This window comes from Corvus brachyrhynchos, unplaced genomic scaffold (genome assembly GCF_000691975.1).
Source record: "Corvus brachyrhynchos isolate BGI_N302 unplaced genomic scaffold, ASM69197v1 scaffold70, whole genome shotgun sequence".
NCBI classification, from domain to species: Eukaryota; Metazoa; Chordata; class Aves; order Passeriformes; family Corvidae; genus Corvus; species Corvus brachyrhynchos.
In genome coordinates, this window is record NW_008236217.1 from 8,636,058 (window position 1) to 8,651,821 (window position 15,764).

Sequence of the window (15,764 nt, forward strand, 5' to 3'; positions counted from 1 at the left end):
GGCATTCTCCAAGAAGGCATTTTCCCCTCCCAAACTTTTCTGGGCTATGGGAGCAAAAGGCTGCATTAGTTACTTCTCCATGAGAAAAATGTGTGTGAACAAGGGATTGGTGCCTCGACCAAACATTGAGGCAGGGGTTACTGTGGCATTGTACCTAGCCTTCCTGCTTTAGCCACTTACTGGTGTAGGATCCGTCTTCCTGCAGGTCTCAGTAGATTCAGAATCCCAGAAACCTTCTGGAGCTGCACTCAGGCCTTCTGCTTATTTCTGTCTGTTTGTGTCTGACAGCATCACCCCAATCTTCACACTGTCCAGTGTTTCTGGGGAGAACCTGGATCTCTTGAAAGTCTTCCTCAACATCCTCCCTCCACTGACCAACAGTAAAGAGCAGGAAGAATTAATGCAGCAACTTACAGAATTTCAGGTGCATAAGGGTAGTTTGTTTCCAGTTCTGATACCGGACTCATTGCTGTGCCATGGGAGGGACGTTTGGGGAATTTGGACACCACAGGTAGAGACATGGTGAATTCCTGGACTACTGAGAGACATTAAAAAAAGGACTTGGTCCTTGAGAAAAGCCTGATAGGCTGGATATGTCCTAACCATGAGATGTCTGTCTTGGGGATAAGATCATTTCTCTGGTTGTTATTTAAAAGGCAGAGATTCTTTCCTCTAATGGGAAGGTAGTGGGAGCTGGTGAAGCTCTGACATGGTGTCTGATGACCACCAGAGAGCTCACCTCCTTCCTCACAAGGGGCGGGCTCTTTGTCCTCATTCTGGAGTGCTGTTTCACAGCTGTCTGTCTGAGCAGCTTATTCTTGTTGACTTGCTGCAGGTTGATGAAATTTATACGGTGCCAGAGGTGGGGACTGTTGTGGGAGGAACTCTGTCAAGGTAAGTGATGCCAGGCAGATGAGTGTGGATGTGAATGGTTGCTGGAGCTCCCACGAGGTTAGAGTCACCTGCTGCAGAAGTGTAAGCTGTGTGAGGCTCAGTCCTGACTGCTGCCAGATGACTGAGCCAAGTGAGAGTAGAGCCCTACAGGGTGTTGGGAGGTGACGTGAGCAGACCATTGGTCATATGGTGGCAAGCAGACAGTCTGCTCTAAAGTTGCTGGATTAGGAATGTGTCCTGAAGCATGCTGAAAGAAGGCATGCTGGAATCTAGAGTTGGCAGTTGTTAGGCATGATCCCAAGGAGTTGCTTTCTTCCTTCCTCAAGTAGGGGGAGGCAATGTAAAAGGTAGATCCTCTGATTCCAGCAGGGGTTAACTGCACACTACCCCATGAAAAGGCAGCTGTCCCTCCGTGTTCAGGAGCGATCAGAGCAGTTTGACCATCAGCACATCCACACTGAACGAGCATCATCTGAGGTCTCTCCACCAGAAACAATGCAGTGTGGCAGAGCACTGGGGGTGCAATGGCCCCTGTCTGTACCTGGGATTCTTAAGAGTGATAGTGTGGCTTTCACTCCTGCTGTAAGAAATCCCAGTTCTCAGCAGCTTTGTATCCCTGTCAGTTGGTCCAGGGTAAGAGTCCGAAGACTTGGCCCTGCAGAATTTGTTCAGGTTAATCTTGGAGGGTGAAATGTCTTTTTCTCCTTATGAACTGTGTCCTGCTCTTCTACCCTGGGCAGTGGGATCTGCCGAGAAGGGGAGAACTTGGTGGTTGGTCCCACTGACGATGGGAAGTTCCTCCGGCTGAAAGTGTGCAGTATCCAACGGAACCGCCCTGCCTGCCGCGTGCTGCGGGCTGGGCAGGCAGCATTGCCCACCGGCCCCGCTCTGCCTGCCGCGTGCTGCGGGCTGGGCAGGCAGCCACCCTGGCCCTTGGACCCTTCGACCGCTCCCTGCTGCGCAAGGTTGGTCCCGCTGTTGCCTGGTTGTTCACTGGTCCAGTGAGCAGGGCTGGAGGCCTCCCTGGAGATCCCCCATTGATAGGGTGGGAATGAAATAGAGATGTTTGCAGGAAACTTGCTGGAAGGGGAGGAAATGGCCAAGTTACAAAGTACAATGAGGGCAAGGCTGAGAATGAGATGCAAGCCCAAGTCATGGAGTGGAGGTGTATTTGTGGTTTTGGGGGCTGTTCAGAAGCAAGGGGACTGGCCCTAACTGGTCTGAACCTTGGGTTGTTCTGCAGGGCATGGTCATGGTGAGCCCAGAAATGAACCCCACCATCTGCTCAGTGTTTGAAGCCGAGATTGTGCTGTTATTCCATGCCACAACTTTCCGGAAGGGGTTTCAGGTGACAGTGCACGTGGGGAATGTGCGACAGACAGCTATCGTAGAGAAGATCCATGGAAAGGTAGGCCATGGAAAGAAAGGGGAGGAAGATGGACCTCCCTGTGGGGTTTGTTGGGATTCCACCATGCCCTCTAGTAAAGCTGGGGGCTGATGGTATTTTGAGTAGCCATGTCCCTTCCTAGGAGCAGACTCCATCCCTTTATCCTGCCCAATGGTTGCTTTTCCTCCAAACGTGTTAAAGAAGAGAGGTGAACTCTCCATTCTTCAGAGCTTGTGTCTTCCTGTCTCTTCTTATGTATACAATAATGGGAAGAGCTCAAGCCATGCAGTCTGAAGAATGCTGCTTATTTGCCTCATCTTGTTACTATCTTGTTGCTATCCACATGTTGATAACAATGTTATCTCAAGTCATTCTGCAGCACATCCTTCTGGGCAGAGGATGGAAGAGGCCATGCTACCCACAGCAGGGGCTTGGCTGAACCTCTCAGAATGCATTCAGGACACTTTTAAACCTCTTCATGCATCAGCTTGGGAGATGGGTCTAAGGTCTCCCATTTTTCTTTTCAGGACAAGCTGCGGACAGGAGAGAAGGCAGTTGTCTGTTTCAGGTTCATCAAGCATCCTGAATACTTGAAGATTGGAGCCAAACTGCTTTTCCGTGAAGGAGTCACCAAAGGCATTGGGCATGTCACTGACCTCCAAGCCATCACCACCAAAGAAAACGGCCTGGAGGAGTCCCTGGGGCCTGGACAGCTGAGCTTCTGACTACCAGTAGGTCAGAGAAATCTCCACTCACCAGCACCTGGGGAGAAGGATGGAAGCTCCTGTGGCTTTCTGAGCAATGCCTGGAGCTGCTGCTGTCCCGTTCTAGTGTGGATGTCCCTCCTTTGCACTGTGAGATGGAGCCTGGGAGAGTTTCTTGCATTCAGTGCCGTACGTGGGACAAGTTAAGCATGTCTCCACATCGCCTGCAGCTTTCATTATCCTGCCCTCCTTCAGAATAGATCAGAGGTACCTGCAGACCTGGGCAGGCAAGTTCTGGCTTTGTTTACTGTTTGAAAATTGCTGGTTGGGAGGCACAGAGCCCTTGAAGACAAGCAGTGAAGGGATGTTTTTCCATCTCTGACACAAGATCTGGTCCCATTTCTGCTCTCTGAGCACTGGGTTGATAACAATGTTCTCTCAAGTCATCCTGCAGCACATCCTTCTGGGCAGGGGATGGAAGAGGCCATGCTACCCACAGCAGGGGCTTGGCTGAACCTCTCAGAATGCATTCAGGACACTTTCTAACCGTTTGAATCTTGGTTGGCTTTAATCTGCTGTGTGTCCATTTGTGCACTGGTTTTGCGTTACTCCAATCTGAGTGTCTTACTGTTGGACAGATATCCTGTTCCCCACTCACATGTACGCATTTCTTCAGCATCCTGCTTTCTGACTCCCAGGAAGCTGTGGCTGCTGTGAGTGGCACAGCCTCCTGACATAACATCATGAAGACAGAGTTTGTACTTGCATCTGTTCCTTGCAGCAGCTGGACAGGAGGCCATTCTGTGGAGCAGAGCAGGGCCCGGGCCTGTGCTGGTGTGAGCAGGTTGTTTCCATGGATGTTCACCTGGTGTTCAATCTGCACATTGGTAGCAGTGGTTTGCAGTGGGCTCCCTGGTGTGGCCGTTCCCAGCCCACCTTGTTCCTCACACGCTTGCCTTAATGCGTGAGGAGAACAGGCTGTGTTACCTATACACAACCAAGTAACTTCTGTTTTGACAATGGCGTGATTTTATTTGTTTCTCTTGGAGGAAGAATTCCTTTCTTTCCATTGCCACTGGGGTTTGTTGTCAGAGGAAAGCTGATGTTGCCAGCAAGGACTCTGTACATAGAGTGGAGCACTCTCTCACACTCTGTCATGCAGCTCTGCTGTGTAGCCTGGAGGGTGCAGCAGGGTCTGTAAAGCTGTACATAGGCTTTTGGTTTTATTGTTGACTGTTAGACCAAATGTGTCTGCCATGAGCAAAAGGCCTTCAGCAAGCCCTGCTGGTTGGATTGGTGGCCTGCTAGCCCTGACTGAAGAGAAGGGCGAGGGCCTGTGATAGCACTTGGACACGCAAGTGGCCCTTCTGCCATCCTGAGAGCAGGTTCTGCTGCTGGGCCACTGGCACACGTGGTGCTGCGGGGCTGTGGCTCTCTGTGCTAGGCTGGGCCCTTGTGGGGCGGGAAGGTGGGGGCTGCAGCCTGCCAAGAGCGTGCTGAGGCGGGCGGAAGCCTGTGAAGTGGCATAACTGAAGAGAAGGCAGCTCAAGAGTGGCAGGAGTGACCTGTCCCTTGGAGGGAGCACTGATCCGGCTGAAAGCTGCTGCATCCCCATCAGCCCAGCAGTGAGAAAGGAGCTGCTGGCTCAGGGTCACTGCTCAAGCAGGATCCCTTTGACTCCCATTCTGGCAGTGGGCTGGGTATTCCAATGACACAGTCTTTTCACCAATGCCTGCAAGAAGGACAGGCCCCAGCTGCCAACAGGCTCTTCCCTTTGGTGCTAGTGGGTCACAAAGAAAGCTGCCTGGGGGTGGGGGACTCCAGCTCTTTGCAGCAGCACTGGTGTTTTCTGCCCCAAATGGGGGTGCTGTGACCTCTTCTGAAACAGCCAGTGGCTGGTCTCACCTCATCCCTGCCATCTGTGGCATGACTGTTCTTGGTGCCATTCTCTTCATAATTGCTGTTTTGTTGTCTTGAATTTTTCTAATGCTGGGGATTGTCCCTGTTCCCCAAGCACATATATAAATGTACAGAATAAAGATGTTTTATTGAGCTTGCTGGCTGAATTGTACAATGAGCGAGGGTGGAGCTGGGCTCTTCCCCTGCTGCCCTTGGAGCTGGGTCATGGGTGGAGATAGCTACCCTTCACCCGTTCCTAAGCTTCCTGCATTCAGCCCTATAAATACCACGCCGTGGTGTGGAAAGAATGTACGCACTGCTGTTTACAACCTCGAGCTCCCAGCTTATCTGAGTAAGCCTGGGTGTGCAGCCTCAGGTGACAGGCAGCCACGTCACCCTGAGCACAGCATTTTCAGCTGTTGTGGGCGGAACAGGCTGTGGCGAGAGCTTCCTCAGTCATAAATTCCCCCAGAGTGTAATTAAAGAGACGCTTTCTAGGGCACACATCTAACTGGTAGTTTGTTTTTAAAATAGCTTCAACCTTATCAAGGGGTTTGTGACTGCCTTGTCTCCAAGAGAACGGGTTGTTCCCTTTGGACAAGCAGAGTCAGAAAGGTTTCCCTGTGGAGATGACTTATGACCAAAAGGATTTGCCTCTTCTAAACTTGTTTTTGTGTCAGATAGTGGCATCTGCAGAGTCCAGTCCTGCCAGACACTTAGGAAGTGAGTGAGATGTGCCACTGTCACAGGAGATGAGGCAATCCTGACAAACTGGTTGCGTTTCTCTTTGCGTGAGGACTTTGGGAGACTTGTCACTTTGCAATGTTAGGATTGTCATTATTGGGAGTGACTCCGTAATTCCTTCCTCTGGTGATTACCAGAGCTGCATGCACCAGAATGAGCTTCTTGTGCTTCTTGAAATCTCACAACTGTGTTGTCAAGTATTAGACTCCACTGACAGTAATGTAGCAGTTTCCCAGCACAGGCTGTCTGCTGGAAGGAGAAAGCAGCTCAATAGCTGCAATTAGGATGGTGCAGTTCAGGAAGTAGCACATACAAATAGAGCTGCCTTTTGCATCATTATCTGCTGCCTGAAAGGCTCTCTCCCCTCCTGCCCACAGAAGGGAAGCCTGCAGCTGATGAAATTCCCTGCAATGCGTTTCCTTAACCCCACCCAGTGCTGCCTTGACGTGGCACATTCCTTCCCCCTGCCCTAAGAGCCAAGCTCCAATTATTGGCAGCAGGGCTTTTGGCAGGCTCCGGGCAGCTCGCAGTGCAGCAGAGCTGAGCCCTGCCAGGCAGCTCAGGGCAAGCACTTCTCTTGTCCTGGAGCCAGTCTCACCCTCTCTCAGTGCCTGCTTGTCCCCTCCATGGTATTCTGCTTTGTTGGCTGTTGTAATCTGTGGAGCTCTGGAGTGGCCACTTTACTGTGGCCCAAAGAGCTGAACAAGTCATTGGCAGAGCACACTCAGAACAGCTACCTGTCAGCAAGTTGTATCTAGTATCACTCAAGAGTCTGGGAGAGAGGAAAAATGTGGTTATGCACTCTACAACAGACAAAAGCTTTCAGAGTGGGCTTTGTGACTCTTGGCATGTTTTCCATCCCTTCCATAGACTAGCAGTACACTATTTATGTGTCAATAGCAATTATTATGGATTAATGCCAAGATTTCAAAAAGCCCACCAAAAAGTATGCCCATGCAGCTACTGCTTCCTCAAATATTATATGACAGGAGCAGTCTTGTGTGCTCCTGAGCTGCTGATAAGCATCATGCAATGGACTGCTACACAGAGGGAACTGGCAAACCATCTGTAACAAAAATCCTGGGGAGCAGGAGGGTGGGAATAAAAATCAGTGTCTTCCAGGTGGAGAGGGGAGAAGGAACAACAGGGATAAGCTACCACATACAAATTACACTAAGGGCAAGGCCTGCAACTGCAGCCAGAGTAGAACCACGAGTTGAAGGTTTCATACTGAGTAACTGGACAGCGGTTCAAGTCAAGGCTTAGTTGGAGATTCCCTGGGATGAGCTGCTGCACTTGCAGTGGCTGCTTTTATAGGAGGCACAGAACTACTGAGTAGTGATGCCATGGAAATACCTATGGCAAGATGTGTAGGTGACAGTACTGTGCAGCTTCTAGCAAGACCAGGCAGGCAGAGGCAGACCTAGCTGCCACCAGCTAAACTGGCTACATCTACACAATTCATGAGTTCCAGTTCCTCTTAAACTTGGGGTGGAGATAATTTATTAGACTTTTCAGCATTAAAACCTGACAGGCACTATAAAAACTTTTAACTGTATTTAAAAACAGTGATTCTTTAAAAACAGTGATTCTTTAAAAACACCGATTCTTTAAAAACACCCGGTGTGGCTGGGAGTTAAGGAGGTAAGGGCTTAAAGAAAAAATCTAAAGTTCTTGTCACACCTTCTTTGGGTCGTTTTGCACTAGATCCTGCTGGAGTCTTGGGCTTGTTCTTTGCCTTGACAGGAGACCTGGAAGCCACAGCCTTTGCATTGGGAGCTGCTTCTGGAGCCATGGGAGCACTGGGCTCCAGGAAAGAGCTTTGCAGCTCCAGAGCAAAGTGATAGTCCATGTGCTCTGGGAACTCCCACACCAGCACGAGCTGGCCACACTTCTCACAGTGCTGCTGGTCCCCTGGAGAGGCAGGAGGCAGCAGGGTGAGCTCAGGAGAGGGTGGCAAATTCTGCTCATTTCCCTCCATAGCTGGTTGTAACTTCAGAAGGGTCCTGGAGCTGGGTGGAGTTGAGGATGTTTGTGTAGCATCTGATGGCAGCTTCTCCCAGGAACTGCTCTTGTAAGGAGAAGTAGGGCTGGCATTGCTGGGACTCCACTTCACAGGGGACTCCAGGTGACACTGCACAGAGGCAAGTCCAACGCCAGCTCTCTCTCGGTGCTCTGGGGAGCTGGGCACAGGAGACTCTGCAGTGGCAGCAGCGGGGCCGCTGCGTGGGATGGCTGCCGTTCTGCTGCCTTTTGGAAGAATGACTCAATGGCATTAGCTGGCTTCTGCCGAAGCTCTTTGCTTGGGCTCCTAAAGAACTTGACCCTGGCCCTCCCACAAGATGTGGCATTTTGACTAGTGGTGGCTGTGCCATCAGGCTGGGTTTCACCTGTCAGGAAGGTGGCAATGCCTGTAGAGAGGGTGACAGGCTCTGAGAACTTGCTTGCCAAGAGTTGCACCGAAGTCAGTGGTGGAGACCTGCAAAGGACAGACCAACATCAGCTCAGACACCAGCCTGGAAAGCAAGAAATCTTCTGAGGTAAGACTTCAGACAAAACATTCACAGACAAGGGAACTGCAGTATCTGGCAAGGGGTGGGAGAAATGTTTGCTCTGACAAAGTTAGTATTGCTACCTCCAGAAGAGACATAGCAGGCTCTGTTGGGAAAAGCAGAACCCCTCTTTCCAAAGCAGCAATTCCCAAAGGAAGGGCACTGGAGCAGGAGCAGCCTACTGCCAGCCTGGACTTTCAGTCACTACAGGCTGAAGCTGCTGTGAGATGAGAGAGCCCTAAGGGAGCAGTAGCCTTGTCAGAGTTTAACAGACAGGACCTTCTTGCCTTCACTGCAGAGCAAAAGGAAGGAGGGAAGGAAATGCTGAAGACAGGAGTTGTACACTCATTTTTCCTCCTGCCCCAAAGGCTTCCTCCCAAAAAATTTTGTCCCTAGGGTAGGACAACAAGGCTTAGCTAGCTTCTCCAGCCCAGCAGGGCCAGGACAGCCTCGCTCCACCTGGGCACACCCCAGCCAGTAGCAAACCTCAGCTCCAAGTACAGAAGTGTCTCAGGGCTCAGAAGAGACCAGGCTATCCTAGTGCGAGAATGTCACTGCACTCTACTTTGAGGGTGCTGGGAATCACTTCTTCTGCCACTCAGCATCAACTTGAGTTTCTTTCCAACAGACCTCTGGCTCATCCAGTACCTCCCACATTAGAACGAGTTCTGACAGATGATCCACCTTGTCCCACACTCACCATGCTGCCTGGTGGGCCCCAGCCACGTTGCAGTTTTGGATGAGGGTGAAGGCATCGTTGCACATTTTCTGTGCGTCATAGCGGGACAGGGCGCACAGACGTGACACGCGGGTGTCCCCTTGCTGGCGGATCACCACCATCAGCTGCCGGGCCACGCGGTGGTTCTGCCGGGAGAGTAGAGCTGTGCTTCCAGCGACTCCTGCAGGAAGGGGCAGGAACAGCCAAGGGGACCGTTCCCTGCCCGGAGCCCTCCCCAGCCCACCACCCCCCTGCCATCTCCCGATAGTGGGGTGGGATACACAACACCAAAGTGCTTGCACAGCTGTGCCACACAGGATGGGATGCACTTAATCTTTGCTTTCCCTCAAAGGCAGCTCCACACATTTTCTGGCCCCGCTGCAGTGCCAAAGCTGGTGGTTTGCTCCCAACCCTGGCCTGGAGACTACCATCCAGATAGGAGCACAGCACTTGCTCTCACAGCCCACGGGCACCACGCCTGTGTCAGCAGAGGGCTTTTGCAAGGGAGCAGCAGTGGCTTTCAGGTCCCTGCATCCTAAAGCATGGGACAAGGATCGTTCTAAACCCTGCCATGTTCTGGGGCAAAACCATCCTTCCTGGCCGTGCTCCTGCACACCTCTCTACTTGGGACACCTCAGCACACAGGTACACACACCCCTGTGGTCAGCAGATTTCCTCCCATGCCACACACCACCCTCAGCCTCCTGCAAACCACTCATGGTGCAAATGCACTATGTGCCTCCTCGTGTCCCTGTGCCTTCCCTCCTTACCTGGCTCCTGTCCTTGTTCAGTCTGGATTCCAGCTCCAAGGCCATCTGCAGGAGCCAGTGTTGCACCTGGACAAAGCAGGGATAACAGGTTGAACCTCTGCTCACAGCAATACCACAGCACAAGAGCAGTGCTCTGCACACTGGGGAATGCTGGTGGGGGATCAGACTGGAATGGACAGGCTATTGTAAGGCCCCATATCTGTAGTAGTCCTGGAGAAATCAGTCCAGCTGAGGATTCAACAAGGACATTGTAGATACCACACAAGCCCTGCAGCATTACTACTACACTTTGCCAAGTAATCTAGGTTTCCTGTCATGGACTTCTCTTTCCATCTTCCTACAGCTCACCGGGAACCTCGCCCCAGCTAATAACTAAAGCGCATCCTCCCTCTTTCTTTGGGCTAGTTACCTTCTTTCTAGCAACCATGCTCTTGAAGCTTGGCACTGTGAATAACTTTCGAACAGCACAGGCCCACAGTTTTGCTCATGGAAATTACAACAAGGTCGGACATATTTGTGCATGAGTTTGTAAATGCATTTCTGACAAATGGGGATTTCTAGGGCTCAAATCACCTCCCACTGAGCCCCTAGTCTGAGTTTCAGGGCTTAACTGTGCAGAAAAGAAGCAGTTCTGCAAGCTAGTCTCAGGTTTTAGTATTATCTTCTCCACAGTGAAAGCCAAGCCTTATGCTAGATGTAGGCTTCTCCTACCGCCTTCTGTGTGGCCAGGGCTGTCTTCCCAGGGAAGTTCTTGCTGCAGCCAATAGACTGGGGCAGGTACCGGTTTTTGACAGGTTCCTCTTCAATTCCTCTGCACAAGTCATAGAGCCAAGACCTGAAAGTCACAGGGAAAGCTTGAGGTTAAGGCAGCTACAGACAGGCAAGCATCACTGGACAGCACGTCAGTGTCCTGCTGAGCCCTGCTTTCAACTCAGTGCAAGCTGTTACTGTCTCATCCCCAGTTCTGCAATTGCTGAACAGGTAGGATTCCTTCAGGACACAACTGCCTGTCAGCACAACTCTTCCGCCTCTTCTCCTTAAGTGGCAACAGTTCATCAGTCTGCAGGGCACTCCAACCGCTATTCTGGCCCCAGAAGTTGTGTTTCAGGCTCCAGTCCAGCCTTGTCATTTCTTCTGTGATGAGACTGTCAAGACTGCCCTCTTCCCAGCCTGCAGAGAACCAGCCCTTCCACAGCTTGGCCTCATCCTTGGATGCTGTAGAGAAAGGCTGAGGCACTGGCTGACAAGCAAAATACTATTCTGGGGAGGGTGCCTGGGAGCAGGCAAGACTGGAAACCTGTTGTGGGCCCGACAGATCAATGCTTCCCAAAGATGTCACTGAAGTTTTACCTTCCAGCCTTCCTAATCACAGCAGAACAACCTAAAAGGTTCTGTGACTGAAAGGAAGTCTCAGTTCCTGCCAAGAGCCAAGTTGTGGTGAATGGTTTATCATTACCCAGTTTTGTCTCCAAAGTGAGTCTGGAGCTCAGTCTCGCTGAACTGTGTCAGCTCCCCAATGTACTCTACTCCCAGGATGTCTGTGATAGCAGTGCCAAGCTTGCCTCCCAGGTTACGGCTACGGCAGAGAAATGAAGAAAAAGAGAAAACACAAATGAAGCATCATGTGGAGACTATGACAAGTCTTGTTGCAGCAGCTGTTCCTAGATGAGGACAGCTAGAAGCTGCTAGGGACTAGCAGGACAAAAGGAACACTTGGCACATAAAGCTCTTCTGCTCATAGTACAAGGACACAGAGGAGTTGATGTAAAACTGCTCCTTGGGTCCCCCAATTTTAGCACTTCTCCCTCAGCTCCATCTAATCCCAAACCACGCTCTGAAGAATGCCTCACACATGCCCTGCTTCCTCCTACTTAGGACCCTTTCCCACACACATCCCTCTCCATTCCTTGCAAGACACTGAAGGGAGAGAACAGCAGTGCAGGTCTGGAGAGCAGGATTAGGGATTCATTCCTCTGGAGCAGCGGTGCTGGTAAACACTTCCCTATATAAGGAAAAGTACTTATGCACAGTGTGGATGCTCAAAACCAAACCACATCTGCTCTCTGTGAGCACAGCTGTCACTCACACTGGGGAACAGCTATGGCCTCCCTGCCCACAGTTGCTCCTGGCTTACACCTGTACACCCCAGCAGTCATCCTGAGCACAGCCTTACCCAGGGAAAGGATGCCCACAGGCTGCTAGTGGGCTTTTGGATTGTGGTCCCTTCACCAGCAGGGCTGCAACTCCCAAGCACAGTCCTCCTCAAGTGTGCTCACAGCTGCAAGGGATCACTGGCAGGATTGCCTCTATTTGTTAGGAGCATTAAGGAGCAGTTACTGTGGAGCTGAGAGCCTCTGCTGCCTGCTATCAGTGAGCATCAAATTGCTGTGCTGAGGTGGCCAGGAACAGCCCCAGGATGCACTGAAGCAGCAGCTCCCTGGTACTTACATGCTGCTGACGGGCAGTTGGCTGAAGAGCTGCGGCACAAATCGTGCAGATACCAGTGTCTGGCGGTTGGGCTTGTTCAACCCACAGGCCAGTTTTGCCAGTGTCTGTAACACAGAAGAGGGTGGAAACCCTGTTATTACACACCGTGCACTGGCCTAATGGGACTCTACCTAACAGCTTGTGCTGCATCACCTCTAAAAGCTGCCTTTGGAATAGTTGCTAGGAAGATGTGCAAGGTGCACCACTGGTTGCTCCTAGGCAGTATCCACCTCAGGACTTTACATGCACTAGCCAGGTACTCTGAAAGCAAAGCTGTTTCCAGACTTTAGTTCTGTGAAGTGCTGGACTCCTACTCCAGGCAGCTTAGGGGGATCTCAGTCTATCATCGGTTGTGGTTGCCATAGTTTTCCACCAGGCAAGCATGCTAGAGCTTCCACTGCATGCCCATAGTCCTCCCCAGGCTATGTCTCTCACTATGTCTTCCTCCTTCATTGTCTGTATTTGTCTTGCATTTTCTTAGTGTCATTATTTTAATCTTCTGTGAGGTCTGCAGCAGCATAGTGCTGCAAAAGGAAACCTGCAAAATGCAGATTGGCTAGCCTGGAAGGCACGTTCTCCTGTACAGCTTCCCTTCCCACTCTAAGCTACCACAGGGTCAAGAACACACAGACCAGTTTGAAATACGTTTAGCTGGGTGTTTGAGGTTTTTTTGAACAAGTCTAATAACTTCCTCTTTCACTGCTTTGCCACACATCCTGTAACTAAGCAAAATTTCTTGCCTGCCTATTGAGCTAAGACCTTTATTAACAGCTCATTTTACAGGCTTACATACATTTGGACTCTTTTCTAGACAAAGTAGATCCCTTTTCAGATGTCCAGTTACTGTTTTTTCTTGTTTGGCTGGAGACTTCGAAGTTTATCCACCTCATAAAGTGACATGCTGCAAGCGAAACAAATCACTGAGACTTCATGGGGAGAAATCATTTACTTTTTCTGACACCTTCTGTAAACTGCACATGCTGAAACAGGATTTGGCATTTCTACAAGAGCATTTGTATTACTGACTCATCCTGCTGCTTCTCCACAACAACTCCAGGCTACTTCCTGACTTACTGTGACTTAGCCAAAATCCTACTGGTTGGTTTTTTTTCTATAAACCACAGAAACAATTGGTGAGCATAGGAGAAGCAGAAGAAGCGCTGGTTGGTGATTTCAGACTGATTCTAGGCTTTTTCAAGCTTAGAATTTTCAACTCTAATTTCATCTCAGAACTTTCAGAGCCCAGGCTCTGAGCCCCATCTATGCTTAGCAACACCTGAATTCATACAGCTGTTCCCTCTCTGTAGGTTTCAGTGAAAATATTGGCTCTTAGCAGACCTCAGACAGATCCCCCCAGGATCCCACTCTAAACATCCCAATTTGAGTGCAACTGACTGAACAAAATCATTATGGGAAACAGTAATATTTTCCTCAGCTAGATGCATGCCCTTCAGACAGCCTCAGTCATGTTGTCCGCTACCATGTCATCATCAGGTTATTCAGCTCAGGGTGAGTTGTGTTAGAAACCTGAAAGCTGACACCTTGCAACTGTAGTCTTCCCTGCACATTTGGCCACTTGTGCTGTCAAAGAGGGCATGTAAATGTGTGGTTCTTGAGAAAACTATGCTGTTATTCTCCAGGCGCTTCCAAATTGTTTGGTCTCATTCATCATCTGTGTTCTTGGTGTACTCTAACAAGGTACTTCATTGGGAAGAACAGTTCCTTGGGAGAGTTTTCTGTAGAAAAAATACAAGCATAAAGCAGGTAATCTTCACCTTGAGTTTCAGGCAACAGCCACTGTAGCCAGAGAATGGTTTTTACTGACACAAATTCCCAGCGACTCAGAGGCAGAAGAACACCAGACTGGGCCACTGAGGTGAACTGGGTTGCTTTTCCTCTTTCTGGTGAGTCAGTGTTTAGGCTGCCAGCTGCACTTTGGGTGATGTTCAGCCAGCTGCTGAGATCAGCTACAGGAGCACTTGGTGCATGACAGCAGCTGCAGAAACAAACGGACTTTGATGACGTTGATGCTGCAGCTACAGAGGGTTTCCTGCCAGGTGAAAGGGGGGGTGGTTTATTGAGAGCACCCCTTTTATTCTGCAGAAAAGGTTTGTACCCACAGAGGTGAGATGGCTGTGGAAGCACAGTACAGTGTTCTGCACAGCCACAAGTAGGCTGTGGTGATCTCTGCACTGTGCTTACTGCTACAGATACACAGTTCTTCAGGGATAGTACAGTACATCATAATGTCCTTACTCCCTCAAAAAAAAAAATGCTGGCATAGAAAATGGAAGCTGGGAGAACCTGCTAGGAATATCAGGGAAGTTCTCTGTTATTCTTGATTAAAGAAAACAAAAAGGCAAATTGAACATCCCTTCCACTGGAAATTTTTACAGTGACCTTTCTCAGCTAGCTCATTTCTGCCTCACAGCCTGCTCTAGCTTTAAACTGAGCCAGTGCAGAACCAGCTCCAGTCCCTGAGTACAGCTAGCAATAGTTCCAGCTGTTTCTGCAGCAGTCTAAGATGAAATTCATCTTCCTTGAACTCCAAAGCATCCACTTAGTCTTCAGTCTTCATTTTTCTTTTTTTTTTTCACTCAGAAACTGCCTTTATGAAGTCATACCTGTATAAATAAGCCCCTCTTCTGCAAAACGGAAGGGGTGCTCTCAGTAAACCACCCTGCATTTCACCTGGCAGGAAACCCTCTGTAGCTGCAGTACCAAAGTCATCAGAGTCTGTTTGTTTCTGCAGCTGCTGTCATGCACCAAATGCTCCTGTGGATGCTCTCAGCAGCTGGCTGAGCATCACCCAAATCCCTGCAGCCAGCAGCCTAAACACTGACTCACCAGAAAGAGGAAAAGCAACCCAGTTCACCTCAGTGCCCCAGCCTGGTGTTCTTCTGCCTCCGAGTCACTGGGAATTTGTGTTAGTAGAACTGGCTACAGTGGCTGTTGCCTGAAACTCAAGGTGAAGATTACCTGGTTTATGTTTGTGGTTTTTCTACAGAACACGCTTCTGGTGGACTGAAACCCCTTTTGTTCCTAGTGAGCTCACTCATTAGGGTATACCAGGAATCCAGGCAGTAAATTGCTGACTGCCCAGGCCACAGCTCTGGGGAAACAACTCCCATTTCCAGATGTTTTGTAATTTCTCTGAAGGTGTGATCACACATGGCTGCATTCCCACCTCGGTTCATCTTCTCCAGGAGACTTGTAAGTATGTATAGGAGAGCATCTACAGCATATTCTGACTCTGCTACTCAGAAGAAATCAGGCTGATGCATTATGCACGTACCTTGTTGTGCGAGATGCCAGCTGCACAGCTGAATCCAGTGGCTGCTTCCACAGCCACCCTGATTTCTTCCACAATTACTGCGCCCATGGTCAACTGCAGATCAGGACAATCGGGGTTATCGAAAGACAGCGATGCCAGCCACTCGTCCAAACCACGTTGCCGCAGCTCCTCTAGAAAAGGGACACAAAGGGGATCACAAGGGGATATGATGTGGCACTTCTTGCTGAGCCCAGCAAAGGGACCCGCAGCATCAGCCAGATCCAGCCAGCAGCCACAGGCTTCTGTAGGGGCCCTCCAGCCCCCCCGCGGAGGAG

General features: G+C 50.2%; 2 protein-coding genes across 2 annotated transcripts in view; one reads left to right on the plus strand and one right to left on the minus strand.

Annotated features, from left to right (window-relative positions):
• GTPBP2 (GTP binding protein 2) overlaps positions 1 to 5,038 on the plus strand; it is an 8,744-nt gene extending 3,706 nt beyond the window's left edge. The window contains exons 7-12 of the mRNA XM_017746287.1: positions 289 to 424; positions 836 to 894; positions 1,635 to 1,758; positions 1,812 to 1,859; positions 2,138 to 2,302; positions 2,809 to 5,038. Coding sequence (XP_017601776.1) covers positions 289 to 424; positions 836 to 894; positions 1,635 to 1,758; positions 1,812 to 1,859; positions 2,138 to 2,302; positions 2,809 to 3,006 — 730 coding nt within the window. The 3' untranslated portion in view covers positions 3,007 to 5,038. The remainder of the gene's footprint in view (positions 1 to 288; positions 425 to 835; positions 895 to 1,634; positions 1,759 to 1,811; positions 1,860 to 2,137; positions 2,303 to 2,808) is intronic.
• Positions 5,039 to 7,108: 2,070 nt separating this feature from the next.
• On the minus strand, positions 7,109 to 15,762 carry POLH (DNA polymerase eta; the record flags this gene model as incomplete). Its single annotated transcript, XM_017744963.1, is given in 8 exon segments — positions 7,109 to 7,848; positions 7,851 to 8,107; positions 8,881 to 9,044; positions 9,669 to 9,734; positions 10,380 to 10,503; positions 11,125 to 11,244; positions 12,117 to 12,220; positions 15,451 to 15,762. Coding segments are annotated over 8 exon segments (1,731 nt in total), but the record flags the coding sequence as incomplete, so codon positions are not given.
• Positions 15,763 to 15,764: the final 2 nt, after the last annotated feature.